The following is a 24,998-nucleotide window of genomic DNA, read 5'->3' as shown; positions in this document are numbered from 1 at the left end:
GGAGGAACTTGACTGGCCTGCACTCAATGCAGAGACTGCGATCCAGGCCTTCTCGTCCACATCAGTGCCTGACCTCAAAAACGCGCTTCTGCAAGAATGGTCAAACATTCCCTTAGACACACTCCTAAACCTTGTGGACAGCCATCCCAGAAGAGTTGAAGCGGTTATAGCTGCAAAGGGTGGATCAACTCAATATTAAAGCGTTCAAACTAAGACTGGGATGCCATTAACCGCTTGCCGACCAGTGCGCGACGATATACGTTGACACAATGGCTCGGCTGGGCATATGAGTGTACAGGTACGTCCCCTTTAGGATGCGGCATTGTGGGTGAGCGCGCGCGAGTTCGACCGTGGGTCCCGCGGACTCGATGTCCGCCGGGAGTCCCACGATCGTCTCATGGAGAGGAATAAGGGGGAAATGCTGATGTAAACAAGCATTTCCCCATTCTGCCTAGTGACAGGACACTAATCATCGCTCCCTGTAATGGGGAGCGGTGATCAGTGTCGTGTCACATGTAGCCCATCCCCCCAGTTAGAACACATCCCTAGGACACACTTAACCCCTTCAGTGCCCCCTACTGGTTAACCCCTTCACTGCCAGTCACATTTACACAGTAATCAATGCATTTTTGTAGCACTGATATCTGTATAAATGACGATGGTCCCAAAATGGCATCAAAAGTGTCCGATCTGTCCGCCATAATGTTGCAGTCCCGATAAAAATCGCTGATCGTCATTATTACTAGTAAAAAAATAAAAAATAATAAAAACGCCATAAAACTATCCCCTATTTTGTAGACACTATAAATTTTGTGCAAACCAATCAATAAACGCTTATTGTGATTTTTTTTTACCTAAAATATGTAGAAGAATATGTATCGGTCTAAACTGAGGGAAAAAAAACAATTTTATATATTTTTTGGGGTTATTTATTATAGCGAAAAGTAAAAAATATTGCTTTTTTTTTCAAAATTGTCTCTATTTATTTATAGCGCAAAAAATAAAAACCGCAGAGGCAATCAAATATAACCAAAAGAAATTTGTGGGAAAAAAAGGACGTCAATTTTGTTTGGGAGCCACGTCGCACGACCGCGCAATTGTCAGTTAAAGCGACGCAGTGCCGAATCGCAAAAAGTGCTCTGGTCTTTGGGCAGCCAAATGGTCCGGGGCTGAAGTGGTTAAAGTTCATGTGCGTGTAAAGGCCGGCGTCCCAATACTTATAGTAATATAGTGTATCATTATTAACATATTTCTAACAAGCAATAAATAAGCTTTTTACCACCTGAATACCGCTGTATACTAAAACACTGGAGAGGTACATGCTGTTTTCTGTAATAAAGTTTTACAAAACTGGCCTTGCTGGCCAGGACCAGCAAGTAATCACTGGACAGCTCTGGACACAATCACAATGTACAGAGCCAATCAGAGTTGTTCCATACCTTATGATTGCTTTTGAACCAATCACAGCTATCTCATGTACAAATACTCTATTACTATAAAGACCAATTACAACAGTGTAAGGGGAGTTCTGAATTTTTACAAACACAGCAGGAAGAATTGCAGCAGATTGAAGGTGATTTGGGGATATTTAAGTGACACTAACCTCTCCAGCTGCAGACACTGTGGGGTAATTTATCTGCAAATTTCACAAGAGATCTAGTGATGTTGTTTGAGTTAGATATCAGCACTCTGCTCTCCCCCCTCTTCCTGTGTGCCTGCTTTGTGTTCACATTACAAAGAAGGATGGAAACTCACTTCTGGGGGAAGATGCGGGAGGGAATTCGAAAAATTGTGCTTCCAATAATAATAATTTGAAATAATCTAGTGAAAATGAAAGTGAAAGTATTTTTGCTCAGACCTTTGAAGATGAATTACTCCATAATGCCTGCAACTAGAGAGGTCAGTAAGGGCTAGTTTTAAAGCATTATACTGCTTGTTAGCATATGTAAACAATGTAATGTCTATAGCCTGGCTACAGTTCTACTTCAACTGCTCCGATTTATTTGCTTTGTGTGTATAAACTTTTGCTTGAGCCACTGAGCTTGGTAAAATAGCGTTTTGTTTTTTTGGGGGTTTTTTAGCAAATCATTTTCATTGGCAAAGCAAGAAAGAGAAATGACGATCCTTCAAAGAATCTTCATGTATGTCCACATGTGATACAAGTACGTGTGTATACATTGATAGCTTCAGATTCAATGGAGACTTTTCATTATAAAATTTGAATTTCTTGATACAAAATCCTAGTTTTAAAAATAAACATGTAATACAAAGAGCACTAAACAGAGAGCACAGCAGCTGTTTACCTTCAGACTATCTCTATCTCTATCTGGCACAGAGCAGCCGCCCTGCTCCAATATAACTACGGTGGGTGGACCGCAAGTTGTTAATGTCCATAGCCTGGCCACAGTTCTACTTCAACTGCTCTGATTTATTTTCTTTGTGTGTATAAATGTTAGCAAAGCAGATAAGGATAAACAAGTCAACATATGAAAGTGAGACTAAAGTTCCACCTACAAAATATTCATATCAAAAGTTTTATTAATAGCTGGCTAAATAATGAAAAAAAAAACACCAACATACATTTATATACCAAACCACTCTCCAATTCTTTAAAGCAAAACTCCAGGCAGGTACTGTATACGAGACACAAAGGCAATTAATGAATTAAATGCAGCCAGAGTATTTAAATTACTACTTGGTATCTGTCTCCTTCCATCCCCTGCACAGCATCACATGACAGACTAGCAAAGGGGGGAGCAGGACTGGGAGCCAATCAGGTTGCTGCATGCAAATGTGCTGTTAATGAATTTACTGATCGGAGAGAGCAGAATGAGTGGAGTGATGACCCTTTGGGTCTGCTGCTTTTCCTTTTTCTATCCAGTTTGAAAGTTGGAAATAGTGAGAGAAGACACCACTACATGGGAACCATACTTTGTGGGAACAGTTTGGGGATGGCCCATTCCTGTTCCAACATGACTGCCCACCAGTGCACAAAGCAAGGTCCATAAGGACATGGATGAGCGAGTTTGGGGTGGGATCACATTTGTTAACAAAGTGGTGTCAACTAGCTTCTTGAACTAGCAACAGAACTACAAAAAAATTTGGGGGGGGGGGGGGGTAAAACATCTGCTGAAAATGCCCCCCCTCGGCTTATGCTCGAGTCAAGCACTTTTCTGCAGCAGAGAATGACATTTTCCAAACTGACTTTGGGGCCCCGTATCTCGGGGCCACTTGGTGCTAGGAACCCCAGCTTTGTATATGTTGTAGTGCTAGTTCCACTGGGTTTGCACACCAAACTTGGGGTTCCTAGCACCAAGTGGCCCCAAGATACGGTGCCCCAAATTCGATCAACTATGTCCACCTGCAGCAATGTAATTTCGGGACATTTTGGGTCCAGAGACCCCAAATTTTGGCTGTAGCTAGGGGGCATCTAGGAACCCTTAACTACTGAGTTTGAAGTTTGGGAGACCTATGGCTGCAAATGGGCACAGTGAGGCTGCAAATGAGCATTGTTGACCCTCTTTCCACTTACAGTAGTTGCACATTTCTCACCCTCGTCTTATACTCGGGTCAATAAGTTTCCCAGTTTTTTGTGGTAAAATTAGGTGACTCAGCTTATATTCGGGTCGGCTCATACTCGAGTATATACGGTATTGCCTGGAGTTCAGCTTTAAAAAAGAACAAACTATTCAATGGCAAAGCTAAAATGTATATAAAGCCCCCCCCCCAAAAAAAAAAAAAAATCACAATGCAGATAAAAAGGGCCCTACGGTTGGAACAAAAAATAAATTACAGTGAATAGTTCAGATGGTCAGTAAATCCTTTTATTGCTGAAAATGTGCTGAAAATGATAACTACCTCACTTTTAATAAGTTAAAGGGTCACCTTTACCATCTTATTTAGGGTGCAACATGTTTGTAATCATCAGCCCCCAGAACCCCTTTCCCTGTGACAGTAGATGGGGGTTCTTCCGCCCGCAGCCGCTGTCCCAGTTAAAATCGGTGGGGGGCTCCACCCACACAGTTAGGGTTGCCACTTTTTCTTCAAGCTAAACCCAAACACTTTAGCGGCGCACAGTAATTTTTTTTAGTATATACTATAGGATTGTAACAGACCTGGGAAACTTTTGGGAACGCCAAAGAGAATATTAATGCGGAGCACATAGAGCCCCCTTACCCTCCTGTCTAGTTCTGTCCTGAGCCACATTCCTGTTTGAATATTGTGTCCGGGTTTCAGATGGACTTAAATGGGAAATGTGGCAACAATACACACAGTCATGTCATTTGTTCACAGAGATCTGTAAATGAATAAACTAAAAGTCCCATCTTCCACTGCGGCAGGTGGATTTGTCTCAATGGACAACAAACGCACTGATCAGCACCCTCGTAGTCCATTGATTCTTCTTGCAGCTCAGTAACTGTCTGCCCGTACTGAGGTCCAGAGGCGTAGCTTGAAGCATGTGGGCCCCGCTGCAAAAGGTGACCTGGGCCTCCCCATTATCACCCACCACTTCCACCGTACGTGCAGATACATCCACCGCACGCCAAGATACTGAAAGTGGCTTAAGAGTTTTGAGATCCCAGAGTTCCTCTTTACATCAGAGGACAGGGATCACCGCTGTAGAATCAGAGGACAGGGATCACCGCTGGAGAATCAGAGGACAGGGATCACCGCTGGAGAATCAGAGGACAGGGATCACCGCTGGAGAATCAGGGACCCCTGGCAGGTCACTTGGCAGAGCTCCTTTCCCATCCCAGCACTGTATACAGCCCCCCACACTACACAGGGCTGAAATCACATTCCTTTACACACAGTCTGTCAGTCTTCACAGGGTATATCTGGCTTTTATGTTGCCCTTCTGACCTGTGAAATTCTCTGGTCGGAAAGGCAGTGTAGTTGCAGTAGGCAGATACACCCTGTGCAGATCGTGTCTAACTGGCTGTGTTGTAAAGGATTGTGATTTCAGCCCTGCATAGGAGGAACAGTATAGAGTGCTGTAATGGGAAAGGAAGTCAGCAGCCGGGCATAGTATCCAGGGCAGAGGGGGTGGTCAGGGGGCTTTGGGGGGATGCAACTTAGATCTGGGAGAGCAAAGCCATGTGACACAAAATCTGGAGCCTGCAGCCCTTCAGGGGCCTCCTCAGGAGGTGTTAAGGGATTTGTTTTAGCAATTTCTGAAGGTTTCTCTGTCAGTGATGGCAGGTGTTGGGGGAAGGTCACCTCCTGGAGGTGTGTGTCTTTTCCCCAGTTGTCAGGGAGGTGGGGTAAACGGACATCCCCGGGTCACAGAGAATCCCAGCTGGTGGCTAGGAGACACTGAGCGGTGTCTTACCTCGGTCCCATCGTGACTATAGGACGGCCCTCTCCTCCTCTTGTCTCGCTAAGCACGGTTACCATTCAATGTTGCCAGCACTCAGCACAAACACTTCCCCATCCTGGGCTGTTATCACCCCATGCTCCTCTCCATTCAGGAAATGCCTCACAGCTTCTCCCCAGCCAATGAGATTGGAGAGGTGTGGACTGTGGAAGACAAAGTAGAAGCCCAGTACTGGAGCGTGGCTGTGGGGCCCTAGGGCAGATTGGAGCTGGACTTTGTGGAGGATATGATAATATGACAGGAAAGGCTGCAGGGGCCCCCTGGAGCTAGTGGTGGGGTTGCAACCCCTTATGCTACACCCATGCCGAGGTCCATGCAGAGAGTTGTAGGCTGTGTCTCCAGGAGCCTGACACTGAAACTGCATTGTACAGATTGTGGGTGCAATACAGGCCTCTGGGGGGAAAAATAATACCTACAAAATATGTACATTTAATATATTTTTATTTTTTTTACGTTGAACTTAGCCTTTAAAACCTTTTGGAATGTGTTACGCCTATATTTACAGTGTGACAGCTGCTCAGTCATTCAGAAGTAGCTTTCTATTCTATAAATGAAGACAAAGCTTCCTCTGATTGGCTGAGTTGGAGATCCTGACATCATCCGCCCGCATCCCTGCCTTAGCCAACGAATAAAAGCTTTGTATTCATTCATGGAAAAGTCCCTGTCAGTAGCAGCAGGTGCTCTATGGACGGGAAGGCGGCCTTACCTTAGAAGATGATGAGGATCGAGGACGAGGGGTAGGGCTGCTGCTCCTCGCTCCAGGCGAGGGAAGAGCCGGGGCTTCTCCTCCCGGCCGAACAGGAATCCTAAGACTCCCTGGCCAATCATGTCTCAGGACCGGGCACATGGATTGGGGGGGCAGTGCCCCTATGCCCCTTATGGATGGACTGCCACTGGTCCCTGTGAATGGCTAAGCAGTTCTCAGCCTGACTCCGTTTTGTTCTGAGAATGGGACAAAAAGTTCCCATCCCACTGTCAAAATGCAGCGCTATATACTGTCTGTAATTCTGTGCCAGATTTAGACCTTGTGGGGCCCGAGGCCCTTCAGGTTCGGGGGCCCCCTAATACACAGAGTTGGTTTACATTCTCAATGACAGTCACACATTTTCAAAATGCATAAAACAACGTCATTCTGAGGTCACACATACAGACACACACACACGCAGTCATAGGCTACCTTCCTTAACCACTTCAAGACCAGGCCTTTTTCTGACATTTGTTGCTTACAAGTTAAAATCAGTATTTTTTGCTAGAAAATTACTTAGAACCCCCAGAGATATTTTATATCACACTGTATTTGCTCAGCGGTCTTTTAACCACTTCAATACCAGGCACTTAGACACCTTCCCGCCCAGACCAATTTTCAGCTTTCAGCGCTGTCGCAATTTGAATGACGATTGCGCGGTCATGCTACACTGTACCCAAACAAATTTTTTATCATTTTGTTCCCACAAATAGAGCTTTCTTTTGGTGGTATTTGATCACCTCTGCAGTTTTTATTTTTTGCGCAACAAATAAAAAAAGACCGAAAATTTTGAAAAAAAGTGTTTTTGTTTCTGTTAAAACTTTTTTGCAAATAAGTACGTTTTCTTCTTCAATGACGGGCACTGATATGGCTGCACTGACGGGCACTGATGGGCACCGATGAGGTGGCACCAATGAGGTGGCACTGATGAGATGGCACTGATGGGCACTGATGATGGGCACTGATAGGCGGCACTGATGGGCACTGATGATGGGCACTGATAGGCGGCACTGATGGGCACTGATAGGCAGCACTGATGGGCACTGATAGGTGGCACTGGTATGTGGCACTGATGGGCACTTATAGGTGGCACAGATGGGCACTTATAGGCGGCACTGATGGGCACTCATAGGTGGCATTGATGGTTACTTATGGGTGGCACTGATAGTTGGCACAGATGGGCATGAATGGACACTGATGGGTGGCACTGATGGCACTGCTTGTTTGCAGTGATGCCCCTAAGGGTGGCATTGCTGGGCATCACTGCAACATAATAGTGCCAATCAGTGCCCATTTGTGGGCACTGATTGGCACAGATTTGGCACACTGGGCACATGTGGATGGCCATGGGGTACATACCTGGCCATCCACATGTTGCCCCTTCCCTGGTGGTCCTAGTGGCGATCCCTGGTGGTCCAGTGTGGTGATCTGCGGGGGGGCTGCGCTGATAAGCAATCAGCACAGCCCCCCCCACCAGGAGAGCCACCGATCGGCTCTCCTCTACTCGCGTCTGTCAGACGGGAGTGAGGAAGAGCCGATCAACGGCTCTTCCTATTGACAGCGTGATCAGCCGTGATTGGACACAGCTGATCACGTGGTAAAGAGCCTCCGCCGGAGGCTCTTTACCAAGATCAGTGTAGCGGTGTGTCAGACTGACACGCCGCTCCACCGATCGCCGCGATGCGCGCCCCCGGGGGCGCGCTGCGGCATGTTATCCTGCTGGACGTCATATGATGTCCAGTCAGGATAACAGAACCACTTCCCGGACGTCAATCCGCTAAAGGGCGGGCGGGAAGTGGTTAAGCACAATTTTTTTTGAGAAATGTGAAAGATGATGTTACGCCGAATAAATAGATACCTAACATGTCATACTTTAAAATTGTGCACACTTGTAGAATGTTGACAAAACTATGGTACTTAAAAATCTCCACAGGTGAAGCTTTAAAAAAAAAATTCTGTTTAGCGCTACAGAGGAGGCCTAGTGCTAGAATTATTCTAACGATCGCAGTGATACCTTACATATGTGGTTTGGACACTGTTTTAATTTTTTGGTCCTGACTTGCGTATGCGTTCACATTGGCGCGCAAACACGGAGGGATGGGCCTTTTTTTAAAAAAAATGATTTCTTATTTATTTATTTATTTTAACACTGTCACTTTAATTATTATTTTTTTATCACTTTTATTGCTGTCACAAGGAATGTAAACATCCCTTGTGACAGTAAAAGTCAGTGACAGGTACTTTTTATGGAGAGGTCTGGGATCTAAAAGACCCCAAACCCCTCCTCTGCACTTGAAAGCATTCAAGATCTGTGTTTTTGAATAATTTAGATTTTTGAAAACTGGCGCCGTTTGCTCCCGAGTAAACCGGAAGTGACGTCGCTTCCGGGTTACTATATCTGAGACCCGATCAAAGCCGGTTTGCCGGCTTTGTTTGGTTCTCCGGCCAGCCAGCGGACATGCTGGCTGGGTGCTCGGGTCTCCTGGTGGGATGGGAGAGCACGGGTGAGCGGCTGTAATAACAGCTGCATTGGTCGTTATTACCAGAGAGCCGTCCGGTACAACCACTTGAAGCCAATGACGTACAGGTACGTGATATGGCGGCAAGTGGTTAAGAGTGTGAAAACTCTAGGTGTGGTTTGCTTGAGCTACCAAATATTTCTTTTAAAAATGATACAAAATTTCCACTCCAGAGGAAAAACTTTTACAGATGATGTCAAAATATTACTTCCCAAGATTATTTTAATAAAAGAAATACATTTTTAATATACAGTGGAACCTCGGTTTGCAAGTAACATGGTTAACGAGCGTTTCGCAAAACGAGCACTGTTTTTCTAAAAATCCTAACTCAGTTTGCGAGTGTTGTCCTGCAAAACTAGCAGGATTCAGGCCAAAAGCAGTGTGCAGTACCGCTTTTGGTCTGAGGTGGGGGCGCCGGAGCCGAACAGCGACGATCGTCGGCGTTCGGAAATGCACAGAAAGGCCCGAGGACAGTTCGGCTTGTAAACTGAGTCTTTCCGAGGTTTGCCGAGGTCAGCTGAAGTGTGCTCAGGCCTTTTTGCCATTTCCGAGGCTCTAAGGTGCCCCCCGCCTCTGGCCGCATGCGGTATTACATCCCATCGAAGTCAATGCGGGACAAATTATTTTCCTTTCCATTGACTTCAATGGGAAAACTCGCTTTGATATGCGAGTACTTTGGATTACAAGCATACTCCTTGGACGGAATATGCTTGTAATCCGAGGTTCCACTGTATATTTTATATCAATTTTTAAAATTAATTTTGTATAGAGGTGGGCCCTTTCTTTCCCCTAATAAATCTGGCACTGATGTAACGGAGTCTGCCTTCAGTTTATACAGCGCTTCCAGCAGCTTCCTCTGTTAGTAAAAGGGAATATTTCAGTTGGACAAGCTTGGTCCAAATGAACTATTTAAACATCGCTGAAAGCTGGATATCAGCTTTAAAGAAGAGCTCCATCTTTCAAAACACTTTCCAAACATTGTTTGCATCAAATAAGCAAATGTCCTTCACTAACCTGTGAGGCCACTGGATGTGTGGTAAAAACTGTAAAAACTGTATGTAGCTGAGGCCACATAGAGCATACCGCACTGTGTTCCGGGTGTGAGCCAAGACTCTCTGTCTCATACCTATAACACAGATCAGTCTACAGCAGCAGCTCTCAGAGCAAGCCAAGTATTCTATCAATGGATACAAAGCTTCCTCTAAACAGCTGAGTCAGAGGTTGTGACATCATCAGCCCGCCAGAAGTCTCGGCTCGCACCCAGAACACAGTGCGATATGCTGTGTGTAGCCGCAGTTACATTCAGTTTATACCGCACATCCAGTGGCCTCACAGGTTAGTGAGGGACATAGTTAGTTTGGGTCAGCTTGGCCCACATGAACTATGTAAAGTGTTTTTGGAGTTTGGAGCTCTTCTTAAAGTAAGTGGATAGACTATAGAACACATGTCTAACTGGTGGAAGGAGAATAGTCCTTACAAAGGGGCCCAGTCAGGTGAGGGAGGCATTGTACACTCACTGTAAAAGTCACACTACCATGTTCAAGGTAACAAACCTCGTCCTTTACACCACTGCTGACTGGTTTTTCACATTTTCCAAGCAGGTCATCATCATATTTATTATCCTCATCCCAAACCTCCACCTTCAAGCTAAATCCTGGACTGAGTTCTAAAACTCCAAGATCAAACCGTTTGTTCCATTTTGGATTATCATTGTTCCATATGGTCTCTGTCCGAGCAGAACCCGGTTGGGGACCCGGTCCAGCACTTATTTTTACATAGGCATCAGTCCTCGAGCCGTAGTCACCCCAAAGGTCTGAGGCACATTGTACAGTGACCACTACTTTGGAAAATCCCCTTTTTGCGGGGCAACAGTTTACTTTTTGGCCTCCACCAGTAGGACAAACGCAGTTGCACTCTTTACCACTACTCTGCTGGGAACCTGACGGGCAAGAGCAGCTTTTATGCAATGCTTTCTCCAAGATGTACCCACTGATGGCTTTCTGTAGGCTTTGTCTCTGAGGTCTGTTGACCTCAACCAGATTGTGGATGGGCTCCAGAGAGTAGGATATGATATCTGGGTCAGTCTTTAGGCTTTCCATCCAGGTCTTGAAAACGCCTGCATCTGCGTTCTTTACATCAAAGGACAGCTGCTCAAATTTGATCTTCCCTCCTCTTACCTAAAATTCACAAAGAAACATTATTTTGCTTATTGTAAGACATTCTCATGTATCCCGTGTATAAGAGTTTCAGGGTTCTGCCCCCCCTGTCGGAGCAATTGTTGCTTCATTGGTGAAATATTCTACTATGTTTAGGCAGATTTTTGTAGGATATTCTGCACATTTAAATATATTGTATTTAATATAGCTGCATTTTACACATCGAAATGGTAGCGTAATGACTCTTAACTATGTTTATTTTATGCAAGAGGCAGATGCCTTACCTTGGCACTTGTGGGCTGACCTGTTTGTGGATGGTTATCCAATGAAATATGTCAAAGGAGGTTATCTACAAGGGATTGTAAAATGCAGATTTGTCTGACTAGACTTGAGAGGGGACCTGAAGGGCCTGGTATGGAATTTGGGGGACCCCCAAGCAATTTTTTTTTTTTCAATTTTGGTTTGGGGTTCCCCTTAATATTCATACCAGACCCAAAGGGACTAGTAATGGACTGGGGGCATCCCATGCCATTTTTTTCAATTACTTCTTTAACTATATCGCCGGGACTGACAATTCATTATATCTGCGAGTAGTTTTAAATGCCTTTTTTTCCCTTTAGAAATGTCATTTTGCTCTCAGACTGTTCTAAACACGGAAAACATGCGCCACTTTACAGGCGTACTATAGACACCCCCCAGGTACGATAGTTAAAGGAATATTTCATTTTTATTGTTTCACTTTAAGCATTATAAAAATCACTGCTCCCAAAAAAACTGATATTTTTAAAACTTTTTTTTGCATTGATCCATGTCCCCTGGGGCAGGACCTGGGTCCCCAAACACTTTTTATGACAATAACTTGCATATAAGCCTTTAAAATTAGCACTTTTGATTTCTCCCATAGACTTTTAGAGGGTGTACCGCGGCTTTTGAATTTGCCGCAAACACCCCAAATTGTTCGCTATTCGGCAAACAGGCGAACACCCGATGTTCGAGTCGAACGTAACTCGAACATCGGGCTCATCCCTAATGGTGTAGTGTCTCTATGCTTGCTATGACATAAAAGGACTATGTATTTTGAATGGGACTCTAAAGGCTGCTGTTCATTGTATTATATGCAAACACTCTGTCATCTGTTCTGGGATCCAATAAATGCTATTTCTCTGGCAAAGAACTTTGTTGCTGCCGAGAATTAATTTTACAATAAAAATTATGTCATCACCCCTATATTTGACAACACTATGTACTTACAGTTCCCCCACTCTGGCTCTGTATACCTAGAAGTGAACTGCTAGGAAAATAAGTGACAATTTGTCCTTCTCCTCTGGATCTTTGTTCTAGGTGTACTGAAATAAAATTGGCACACTGCCTGCTTTATTCTCCACAATCTTGTGTGTCTATGACATCTCATCTTTTAGTGTGATACTAAGCCTAGCCAGTTGAAGAAATTGACACATGGGGCAAGAAGTATAGATCCAGCCCTAATAATATGTATCATAAACATATGAAAAAACAATATATATATAATATATACAGTGGGGACAGAAAGGATTCAGACTCCCTTAAATTTTTCACTCTTTGTTATATTGCAGCCATTTGCTAGAATCATTTAAGTTCATTTTTTTCCTCATTAATGTACACACAGCACCCCATATTGACAGAAAAATACAGAATTGTTGACATTTTTGCAGATTTATTAAAAAAGAAAAACTGAAATATCACATGGTCCTAAGTATTCAGACCCTTTGCTGTGACACTCATATATTTAACTCAGGTGCTGTCCATTTCTTCTGATCATCCTTGAGATGGTTCTACGCCTTCATTTGAGTCCAGCTGTGTTTGATTATACTGATTGGACTTGATTAGGAAAGCCACACACCTGTCTATATAAGACCTTACAGCTCACAGTGCATGTCAGAGCAAATGACAATCATGAGGTCAAAGGAACTGCCTGAAGAGCTCAGAGACAGAATTGTGGCAAGGCACAGATCTGGCCAAGGTTACAAAAAAATTTCTGCTGCACTTAAGGTTCCTAAGAGCACAGTGGCCTCCATAATCCTTAAATGGAAGACGTTTGGGATGACCAGAACCCTTCCTAGAGCTGGACATCCGGCCAAACTGAGCTATCGGGGGAGAAGAGCCTTGGTGAGAGAGGTAAAGAAGAACCCAAAGATCACTGTGGCTGTGCTCCAGAGATGCAGTCGGGAGATGGGAGAAAGTTGTAGAAAGTCAACCATCACTGTAGTCATCTAACAGGCAGGGCCTTATGGCAGAGTGGCCCGACGAAAACCTCTTCTCAGTGCAAGACACATGAAAGCCCGCATAGAATTTGCTAAAAAAAACATCTGAAGGACTCCAAGATGGTGAGAAATAAGATTCTCTGGTCTGATGAGACCAAGATAGAACTTTTTGGCCTTACTTCTAAGCGGTATGTGTGGAGAAAACCAGGCACTGCTCATCACCTGTCCAATACAGTCCCAACAATGAAGCATGGTGGTGGCAGCATCATGCTGTGGGGGCGTTTTTCAGCTGCAGGGACAGGACGACTGGTTGCAATCGAGGATAAGATGAATGTGGCCAAGTACAGGGATATCCTGGACGAAAACCTTCTCCAGAGTGCTCAGGACCTCAGACTGGGCCATAGGTTTACCTTCCAACAAGACAATGACCCTAAGCACACAGCTAAAATAACGAAGGAGTGGCTTCACAACAACTCTGTGACTGTTCTTGAATGGCCCAGCCAGAGCCCTGACTTAAACCCAATTGAGCATCTCTGGAGAGACCTAAAAATGGCTGTCCACCAACGTTTACCATCCAACCTGACAGAACTGGAGAGGATCTGCAAGGAGGAATGGCAGAGGATCCCAAAATCCAGGTGTGAAAAACTTGTTGCATCTTTCCCAAAAAAGACTCATGGCTGTATTAGATCAAAAGGATGCTTCTACTAAATACTGAGCAAAGGGTCTGAATACTTAGGACCATGTGATATTTCAGTTTTTCTTTTTTAATAAATCTGCAAAAATGTCAACAATTCTGTGTTTTTCTGTCAATATGGGATGCTGTGTGTACAATAATGAGGAAAAAAAATGAACTTAAATGATTTTAGCAAATGGCTGCAATATAACAAAGAGTGAAAAACTTAAGGGGGTCTGAATACTTTCCGTCCCCACTGTATATCTCCCAACTATACTTATTCCTGTTGTACAACTCACCTCCCAACTCTTCTCATTGAACGTCTGATGGAAATTCTCCCCACTGTTGGATTTTTGGCTTAGTTCCTTGCAGGCGCTAGCTTTTGCATTTGCTTCACCTTTCCCAAGGACAGAAACTGAGGCCTCCATGCTAAGACAATCCTTCAGCTCGTCCATGGACATGCCATCCATGGTGACTTGACAGGTCTTGATGGCGTTGACCTCTAGCACTTTGCCTCCTACATCTGCTTGGTTGATATAATGAGTGCCGTAGATGCTAATTATACGTCTGTAGTGAGCTTTAGTGCTGGCATCATAAGTCGGCGGCAGAGACCCCAAGGCCCGTTTTAGATCTTTGCTCAGTGGAAAAAGGTCTGAAAGTCGGAAGCTGGTAAAGGGACAAATTTAGAGCTTCAAGAAAAAAAACACAAACACATTTTTCCAATCATTTTAATACTTGTATCAGGAGTATCCTTTTGCTTTGTACAGAGATAGCATTTTGGATGATGCCCACAGAGTTTTTTCAACTCTGCCATACCTGCTTTAATAGGTACTGGGGCAGTTGAGTTACTGACTCAATATATTAGTATATTGCGATACTGATCAAATTAGCAAAATCTGTTTTATTGGAAGCAAAATTATTTTGCAACTGGTAAACAGGTCTTTTAAAGCAGCGAAAGGAGGAACTTTTTGTCATAAATTTTACCCGTTTAATAATGAAAATATATGTTACATTCAAAGACATACCTGTAATAGACACAGCTCAGATGGTGCTTGATGAAGCTGTAACGGTCTGTGCTGGTCTTACTCTTACCAAACTGTGCTACTTCGGAATGAGAACCAGCCATTACCAGGTTGCCAGTCACCCCATTGTGGCTGATCTCTAGACCAGCTTTCCAGTCATTCTTCACATCAGATGCAGATTCCTCAGCCAGTGATACAGAAGATCGGTAGACCTCACTGCTGATCTTCCGAGAGCAGAATGCCTGGGGACTCCAGTCCACCATTGCAAGGGGAAGCTTTTGCCATATTTTGTTCATATATGGGTTGCTACAGATAGTGCAGGTGTTGTTCTTTGTAGAAAATGTATGGAGATCTATTAGGTGAGCCCTGGTCTGCTTCATGGTCACAATATCAAAGCCTTGACCAAGAAGATTGTGCCCGGGGACAAAATGGAGTTTATCACATTTTGGTTTCTTGGCAGATTGGCAGGCGTAGGTGAGTGGGGGGTGAGTTTGGCAGGAGGTAGAGGTGGCAAAGCTTAGAAGAACCAAGATGAGCCACATATTCAGTTGCATTGAAAATGAACCCTGTAGAAAACAGATAAAAACAAGACCAAAGTTAGATTCCCCATTGATATGCTCTTTATGATTTACTATACATAATTATTTTATAGTTTTTTTTCTCTTTTATATTCCTGAATATTCCTTTCAAAGATCCACTGTAAACTAGTAATACGGCTACCATTCCCTAACAGTTTCCTTGAAGTAATATATGGAGAAGCATCTCCACAGAGAGAAAACAGGAAGATAGCTTATTGCATTGCTCTGGCCTTCACTCAAATTGGAACATATATCAATCATAAAAGCTCCTCCTCCCTGCTATTAATATTAAAGAAATACAAATGTGTCTGCGCTAGAATTCAAATATCTAATAAGTGATTACAGTGAATGTTAAGTAGGTAAAGTAATGCAAAAAATAAAAAATTAAAAAATTTTTTTAAATTAAAAATTAAAAATTGCACTTAAGCTGATCAATAACAAATCAGAAATATCTCTTGGTGATTCAACCTTGTAATACTAAAAGTGCGAAGTGCAATCTAAAATCCACAATATAAGTGCCAAATCAGGAGTGAAATTTTCATAAAAATCCTTATAGTACAAAGGTGCACATCCAAAGAAATATAAATATAAAGTGCTCAAAAATAGTGTCCATAATAGTGAAGCTCATCCATCTTGTTCCTCCAAAAGTGTACCATAAAGCATGCCTTAGTGTCTTTCCGTGATCCCCCAAAAGCATATGCGCTCACCTTACAGTGTGTGACACAGTAATTAAACTCTGTCAAACACGCTTTGGAGCAACTCCTGTGCTCAAAGGAATCAACTTTGTAGACCTCCAATGCTCCCAGTCATGATATTATATGCAAGAAAAAAGGAAACTCCATAGCGCAATATTGTAAGATAATGAAGGATCTTTTATTGTGAACAGAAACTCTCCCCTCATAGGGGTACTCACATGCAGTGGGTGCGTAGGTGCACCATCCCATACAAGCATAGACAGAAACAGGCCGTCCGTAAGGTATAGCGTGCGGTGCAGTGTATGCCACAATCTCTCTCTCTCTCTCTCTCTGCTGACAGCTCCGTCCAGGGGCCTGGACGGAGCTGTCAGCAGAGAGAGAGAGAGAGAGAGAGTGGAATAGGAAGCCTCAGAGTGCTTCCTATTTATTCATCTGTGCAGCTGATGCTGAAAAATCTATGTCCTCAGTAATTTTTGGACGGGTGGTGCCCTCTCAAGGTTTATTTTTTTTTATTTAGTAATCTCAACTGTCAGTGCATGTAGGCACAGGCAGTATCAGCACATTCCTGTGTAGTCTGATCCCTGGAGAATGCACTAAAGGGTGACTCCTGAGGACATTGCAAGGGAACAGAGCTACTCTAGCTGTTCCTCCATTGAAAATACATGTAAATTCATTATGTGCGAATGGGGCAAAGAATATTTACAGACTATTTTTGCTGCCATTCCAACGTGTGAATGCTGAAAATACCACAAATACCACACCAGACTGCTTGCAGCACTAACACAGTCCTGCTATAAGATCCCTTTCACACTGTGGTCGCTCTGCGTTAACGGTAAAGCGCTACTAGTTTTAGCGGAGCTTTTCGGCTGCTAGTGGAGAGCTTTTAACCCCTGCCAGAGACCGAATAAAGGGTTAAAAGTACCCATGTTTTGGCGCTGTCGAAGCGCTTGTCAGGCTTTTTGGCAGCACTGCTCACAGGACTTTTTTCTAATGTTCTTCAAGTGCACCGCTCCAGTGTGAAAGCACTCGAGCTTTCACATTGGGGTGACATGAGAGGCGTTTTTCAGGTGCTTTACAGGCGCGATTTCTAGAGAGATAGATAGATAGATAGATAGAGATATATATATATATCTCTATCTATCTATCTATCTATCTACATACATACATACATACATACACACACACACACACACACACACACACATCTATCATCATTTTTAGACACTCTAACGTTAGCGCAAACCAATTACTATACACTTATTGGGATTTTTGTTTTTATCAAAGACATGTAGAAGAATACATTTTGGCATAAATGTTTGAAAAAAAAATTAAAACATTTTTTTATTGGATATGTTTTATAGCAAAAAAGTAAAAACCATTGTTTTTTTTCTCTTTTTTTTTACTTTTGTCATTTATAGCGCAAAAAATAAAAAACACAGTGATGATCAAATACCACCAAAAGTTATCTCTATTTATGGGAAAAAAATAATATAAATATCATTTGTGTACAGTGTTGCATGACTGAGCAATTACCAGTTAAAGTAGCGCAGTGCTGAATAGCAAGTAATGGCCTGGTCATGAAGGGGTAAAATCTTCCGGATGTCAAGCAGTTATGTGGACTACAGAAAATAGCTTGAGATTAAAGGACATAATAAAAGGGCAGGGAGATGTATTCCTTACAGGAACTGAGAGCAAAATGGGACACCCTTTTGCCTGGATGTATGGAAATATAGGTAATTACAACATTTCAGGAGGAACTTAACAAAATCACCTAGTTCAGTCAAAAAATTAAATCTGAAGGAATGGCTTCTGGATTTTGGGTATACCCCTAAATATTCCATCTGCTATATCTACAGATTGTTATATTTTTTTTGGAATCTAGAAATCCTAATTATTGGTCTAAATGGGAACAAAATTTGGATCAGACAGTAACAGAAGTTAAAAAGTGTAAAATATTAGGATTAATATATACAGTGTGCGTAGACTCAAAAGTAAAGGAAATTAATTTTAAACTATTAGCTAGGTCAGCTTTTACAACAGTTACCCCACAGGAACCCTTGAAATTAAACTCCCTCTGGTAGCACGTGGAAAGTATGTCCCCCTTACAGTGGTGGTTAGGGTGATACCTTTATATAAAGCTAAATAGACCATTGGTTTCTTTCAGCTGGCTCTGCCAAGTGGTGTTGGTTCCAGAACTATGAAGGCACCTTTAAATAAGAGGAAAATCAGCTACAGCTCCAGGAACCTCAGGAGGAACCCTGGATGATTGAGCGAAGTGGAATTATGTATCAAGGATGCAGTGTGACGGGAACACACTCATATATAATACAAATGCTCAATTATACAAGAATAATGGAGGAATGGAGGAAAATTGCGGAAATGTCTCTATACATTGGTGGAGTTGCAATCCATTTAGACCCTCTGCAATGTCTCTCTTTCATGATGCAACATGTTTGAGAAAGAAATATAGAAGCTCCATGATACAACACATGTTGAATGCAGCTAAGGGCAGCCATAGATGATACGATATTGTTTCCTTCCACCACCTGGCCTGGAGGTTACATGGTGATTACTGCTAGCTGCTATAGCCGCTATAATAACATGAAAAATCTGACATGCTGGTTGTACCCAAGTTGATTGATGGTACAATCAGCCTGCCCATACAAGGTTTAAATCTTGTCCGGTCCTGCTGAACTGGCCAAGATTCAAACCATCTATGGTCAAGATTTGAACCGACGAAGGTCGGGATTCAAACCGTCTAAGGCCGGCTTAAAGAAATAATACTTCAATTTTGTAGGACAGATAAATCAATTATGGCGTGGTTAGTGGAAGTAGACCAGATTTGTCTTTTGGATGACTTGGTTAATATTCATAGAGATACTTGTGATAAGTTTTATAAAGTTTTAATTACTCTAATTGGTGGACTCAAAAGATATACATCACATAATAACAACCCTCAGAGGTAACATCCCATTATCATTCTATGTGAAACAAGAGACCATCCATTGGGGGTGAAGACAAAAATCAGGGCTTTTAAATGTACCTCCATTGAGATGCCTTCACAGATTTGTGCTTCTATGTGCATAGAAGTGAGAATATAAGGCCAGGTGGAAAAGATAAAGTTCATCTTTGGGAGAAGAGGTTATGGCAGTAATTCTCACCCAAGGTTTTGTAGAACTCTAGGGTTCCTCCAGAGTTTGTTTGGGGTTCTTTGAGCTGTGGCTGAATGACCCATTTGATGGTGTCTGCAAAGTTATGGGGCCAATGTCACTTGGCAGAACCAGCTACATGAAACCAATGATCTTTTTTAGCTGTCTACAAAGGTGACATTCTGAGCACCACTATAAGGGGGCATCCTTCCCACTGGCCGGCAGTAATAAGAGGAATGTAAGAGGCTTTTTTTTCCCTACTGACCTCCCCAATAAATTGGTTTTAGCAGGGGTTCCCTAAGACCTGAAAATTATTTTATGGGTTCCTTTGTGATTAAAAAAAAGTTGAGAAATGCTGGGTAAGGGGTTCTCTTGGGAGAGTGAGGAACTGCCTTGGACCCTTTGCTTTATCTCTAGAAAGACAGGAGCCGTCTTTATCTCACTTTAAAAGTCCTCCTTATAGAAATGTAGTCTAATATGGGCACTGTAATATAATTAGAAAAGTGTCATTAAGATTGGAATAAATTAATTGATAGAAATATAAGTAATACATATGTTTATAGTTCACTTTTTGAGGGATTGGAGAATGGGGGGGGGGGGGGGGGTTTGAGGGTTTAATGAGTTTTGTTTATTTTAATGTGTGATAGAAAGCAGGAGAGGAAATTTACACAATAAGAATTTGAAATATAAGTCCACTTGAAAACTACTCTCTGAGTCTGTCTTCCCTTATGTGTCATGTTTATATGTGTGAATATAGAGATGTATTCATGATAATAACAAGGCAATCATTTTTGTAATTATATGTGCAAAAACAATACCATTCAAAGATGACATACAATAAAAATCAAAATATAGTCCAATAGAAATGAAACCACCACAAAACAGTGTAAAAGTGACTGCTGACCTCAAATCAACATAAAAAATATAGGACAAATGGGCCTCCAATAGTAAGGGATACGAAGGGCAGTAAATAGGTTGGTTGGCAGCAATCAGAATTAAAGTACAGTTTCCTAGATGACCCTAATCTGCCCCTATGTAATTTGCCGGTGCTTTCTATACAACAGCTTCTGATACACTATGGTGGCTCTGTGCTCCCTTTTCTTGTGAAAGGGGAGCTGGTACATAACAGAACCCCCATTATTGGCCCGTATAAGCCCGCTGGCCATAGTTTTTTATCCCATGCAGTGCATTATGGTTACAAGGAATGCAAGCGGCTGAATTACATCATTACTCTGCGGGGACAATGGAACTTGAACAGGCAGGATCCACCTCAAACCCATGGTGGACCCAAACTGAACCCCATCCCTAATGGTCACTAAATGGTGTCAATAGGAGGACAGGTGGACTTACCCAAAGTGGAGGGTCTGGATGTCAGTTCTCTGATGTGATCTCAGTGCTGAACACACTGACAGTGGAGGAGTCTGGATGTTTTATATGTGTGTGTTGGAGGGGGGGGGGGGAGGGGCACATTTTCTCATCTTCTGAAATAAGGAACAAATCATCCGGCAGTCCAGCTGAGAAAACCCACCACAGATCTACACCCAAAACCTCCAACACCCAGCCAGGGTGTCTAAAAATGACTTGTCACAAACTGTTCTAATTCTTCTAATTCTGCATGTGTGTCCTGTAAGTTGAGAGTAATTCTCAGTATCTGTTCTTATTCTGTATGTATGGACTCTGCACAGTACCACTTCTCTTGTCCTGTATGTTGGGTGTAATTCTCAGTATCTGTTCTTATTCTGTATGTATGGACTCTGCACAGTACTACTTCTCTTGTCCTGTATTTCGGGTGTAATTCTCAGTATCTGTTCTTATTCTGTATGTATGGAGATTTTTATTTGTAAAAAAAAAAAAAGATACCTAATAACAGACTAAGGGTCAGTTCACACTGAGGCAGCACGACTTACAGCGCGACTGCCTCAGGCGACCCAGGACACGACTCAGCAGTGACTTGCAAAACGACTTCTGTATAGAAGTCAATGCAAGTCGCCCCCAAAGTCATACAGGAACCTTTTTCTAAGTTGGAGCGACTTGCGTCGCTCTGATTAGAACAGTTCCATTGCACAGAACGAGACGCCAGTGTGAACCGAGGCTAACTGACTGAAAATAACATAAATACAACAATTACTGACATGTTGTTTAGGTCAAAAACTTAGCAGATAAAGGGTATTAATAGGAAATAAATGTCATGTGACAATAAGACTCCTTTCCATAAATCTATACATCCCAACATTTCATTACAAGTCAGAATCTGAGTCTCTCTGCCCACTACCAGTTTCCATATCAGATTCTGCGGATCCAGGATCAGGGGGCGGACGCCTTTTAGTGGGCGGGTCATCCTCTGAGCCAATCACATACTCCTTTTCCACTCTTTTTAATTCCTGCTCCAGTTCCTGGGCCTCTAGAGAATAGAAGTCAGCATCCGAATCTGATAACGCTTCATACATATTGGTGGAAACTGCCGTACCCACTTCTGGTGCCCCTTTCACTTTTTTAGTTGGCTTCTGCATTAATGTCCAGTCACTTTCGGGTTTACGGGTAGACTTATCTTTTTTATTCCTCCTCTTCTGACCAGTGATCTTCACAGGGACAGGAACTGGAACAAAAGAAGAGTGTGGGGCCGGCTGCTCCTCAGCCTGCTGAACACTGTCCGTCTGTCCAGGAGTAGTCTCCCGGACCCTGGGACCACCTCCTCCCTAGTCAATACAGCCCCATTCATTAAGGCTTCCTCCTCTAGTTGTTCTGCTGCAGCCAACAATTCATTGTCTGCAGATTCCCCATCCTTATTATGGAAGGCATCCGGGCAATCCCCGTGGAAATGGCCAAGCCCACCACATAGATTGCACTTAACCTTCTCACAGGTAGAACTGATGTGGCCAACCTCCCCACAAAGATTACACTTCAGGATCGTACAAACATTCGCCACATGGACAGATTTACCACATTTATAACATAACCTGGGCTGACCTGCATAGAAGCAAACTCCTCTCTCCCGTCCAATGAAAAAAGAGTTTGGCAGGTGATGGGTAACATTGTTACTTTGCCTCAACTTAACAAGAACCCTCCAACCACCAGTCCAGATCCCATCACTGTCTTTAGTTTTTGTCAACTCAGAAACCATTTCACAATGTCTTCTGAGCCAGATGACAACATCCTGGGGGGGCACAGACTCATTCCAGAAAATGATGGTAACATTTGCTGTGTCAGGTTTGGAGATGGGAATAAAGATGAAATTTGTCCAACCCTCTTTGTCCCGCAAACCACTGAAACTGGCCCAGAACCGGTCTAAGTCAGACATGAGCTTAAAGCTGATATCATAACCTTGTCTGTCAGGGAGATTGATGACTGCCAGTATGTCTGCAGGAGCAAACCCCATCTGATTACACAGCAACTCCCTTACTACAAACCTCCTATCAGGGAGCTCCTCTCTGGAACCCCTATGCTTCAATCTGACCACATTACTTCTCTTAAAAGCCTGACCAGTATAACTTACTGGTGGAAAAAGAAGGGGCCCCACGGCTCCAGGCAATCCGAGGAGGGACATGACCAGATGGACCAGCATTCCCTTGTGGAGCAGGTGGTGGATCCACCAAAGGGGGGAAGTCCTGAGGGTTATTCTGAACTGACTCCTCCATCGCTACATTCTCAGAGCCCTCAGACTGCTGATGACCCCATTCAGATATACCAGCATTAATAACATCAGAATTATTCACCACATCAATATTAGTGACATCATCACTGCACCTCATATCATCATTACTAGCAGCATCATTACTAGTTACCCCAGTGTTACTCCCACCATGAACACCAGTCCCCCCCCAGCATGGCTCCCACCAGGAGTACTAGTGGCAGCAGCACTGTTCTCACAATCCATGTGCTGGGAGTCCACCATGTCACTCCTCTGAGTCTCCTGTACTGTGAATGTCTGCTGGGTTAAACTGATGTTCCCACTATCCTCCAGAACTGGAAGTCCAGCAGGAGGATCTGCTCCAACCTCACTGTCCTCCAGAGGCTGCACAGTCTTCCCTACAGGAGACACATGTGGTGGCTGTGTGCGTTGGACCGGATCCCCAGAGTCTGACTCTGTAGAAGACTCAATCCTTCCACTCAATCCCACCTCAAATCGATCACAATTGCGGTACACCTCCGCCACTGGTCCCAGTTCTTCCAGAACAGTATCAATGTCCTTTGACACACCGGCCAGTTCAATGCCCAGGGAGTTCAGTTTGCTGTCATATAAAATTTCCTTCTTGGGGTTGGCAGCTTTAAGTCTATAAACAGAGTCAATCTGCTTCTGGATCCTAGTCTTGGCTTTTCTCAGGGTCTCCATTCTTTTTACAAGGAAAGGAATCTTATCAGCCAGGTGCAGCGCAGGTTCAGACTTTAACACTTTCTATTTCGCGGCTGCAGGACGCTTGAAATCCTGGTCCACCTTCCCATTACCAGTACTGGGCTGAGGGTCTCTGCTGGGTGTAGATGGTTTCACTGGGGCAGATTGTGGAAAATTATTAACACCCTCCTCTTTATTCTGCTGCAGCTTAGAGCGCGATGAACGTCCCTGGCTGCTGCCCACCATTACACACTGTTGTAAGTTCTCTTTAATGGTTTTCTGTTTAAGGAAGTTCTGGTGTATTTGCGAGGAGTACTGGGAGAAACTGATGTCTCTGCTCCACTCTGAGCTCTATGAGCTGCACTCTGCTGAGCTTGCTGTGGTTGTAATGGCTGACTGCCTTGGATCACGCTTCCAGAACTTGGACTGTACTGGGTGGTATTAGTATGTTCCTGGACTGAATGAGCCCCACTCTGAGGGGTTCTTTGAGTTGCACTTCCAGAGTTTGGACTGTGCTGAGCGATAATAACATGTCTCTGAACAGACTGAGCTGCACTGTGCTGGGCTTGCTGGGCCTGCAATGGCTGGCTGGATTGAGAACTCTTTTGCTGAATAACATCATCAGACTTCCTCTTATCAGTATTATCCGTACTTTTCATACAAACATTTCCACATCTACTTACAGTCTCTGCAAGTGTCTTCCCATTCCCAGAGCTCCGGCCTCCGGCTTCACCACCAACCACAGCTTCACCTGACAGTCCTTGTGTAGGCCGGAAAGCCTGGGACTCTCCTGAGAGAGATCCCCGCCCAGAGGAGCCCAACCCTGGGCTTGTACCAGACATCAGAGCAGCTCTGCACCACACAGACTTCAGCTGCTCCACAAGCAGCCACACCCTCTGCACAGTACTACTTCTCTTGTCCTGTATACTGGATGTAATTCTCAGTATCTGTTCTTATTCTGTGTGTGAGCACATAGGTGCAATGTGTTAAATTATGTAAAAACCATATTATGGCCAATAGATGGCGCTCCATCTACATAGGTCTTTATAGTAAAAGATAGGATGTAACAATTCTTGAGAAAGCGAAAGGGAATTAGAAATAAAAGTAACCATTTGTAATTGTTCTCTAGAATTGTTACATTGGAGGTTATTTATGAAAAGCAAATCCACTTTGCACTACATGGGCACTTTCAAGTAGATCTGTAGATCTGAGGGGGACATGCAAGGAAAATAAAAGAATAGCATTTGAGCTTGCACATGATTGGATGATAAAATCAGCAGAGCTTCCCCTCATTTCAGATCTTCCCCTCAGATCTAGTAGTGCAAAGTGGATTTTCCTTTCATAAATAACCCCCATTGCAGTGGTGGTGCATCCATAAAGGGCGCAGGAGTGCCGCCCCCTCTCTCCTGCACCTGTCTATCACCAATAGATAGATTTATGCATTGCATGATTCTATCTATTGTCACTGCTACCGCCCCCTATTCAGGTGTCCGGCCCCTTGTCGGGCGCTGGGC

The 24,998-nt window shown here is 43.5% G+C and overlaps 1 protein-coding gene across 4 annotated transcripts in view; it reads right to left on the bottom strand.

Moving 5' to 3' along the window:
• Positions 1 to 141: 141 nt before the first annotated feature.
• The window catches only part of LOC141148300 (perforin-1-like), a 63,122-nt gene continuing 38,265 nt past the window's right edge, over positions 142 to 24,998 (bottom strand). Inside the window, exons 1-4 of one of the 4 annotated variants that reach the window (XM_073635595.1) lie at positions 20,505 to 20,575; positions 14,736 to 15,298; positions 14,010 to 14,376; positions 142 to 10,818 (exon numbers count right to left, since the gene is read on the bottom strand). In XM_073635595.1, coding sequence (XP_073491696.1) covers positions 10,090 to 10,818; positions 14,010 to 14,376; positions 14,736 to 15,286 — 1,647 coding nt within the window. In that variant the 5' untranslated portion in view covers positions 15,287 to 15,298; positions 20,505 to 20,575 and the 3' untranslated portion in view covers positions 142 to 10,089. Of the gene's footprint in view, positions 10,819 to 14,009; positions 14,377 to 14,735; positions 15,299 to 16,017; positions 16,144 to 16,223; positions 16,353 to 20,504; positions 20,576 to 24,998 lie in introns of those variants that run through there. The other 3 variants (XM_073635594.1, XM_073635596.1, XM_073635593.1) reach the window with 3 other exon arrangements.

The sequence above is a fragment of the Aquarana catesbeiana genome, linkage group LG06 (assembly GCF_042186555.1).
Source record: "Aquarana catesbeiana isolate 2022-GZ linkage group LG06, ASM4218655v1, whole genome shotgun sequence".
Classification (NCBI taxonomy): domain Eukaryota; kingdom Metazoa; phylum Chordata; class Amphibia; order Anura; family Ranidae; genus Aquarana; species Aquarana catesbeiana.
Note: the sequence above shows the minus strand (reverse complement) of the source record. Positions and strands in the feature narration are given on the sequence as shown.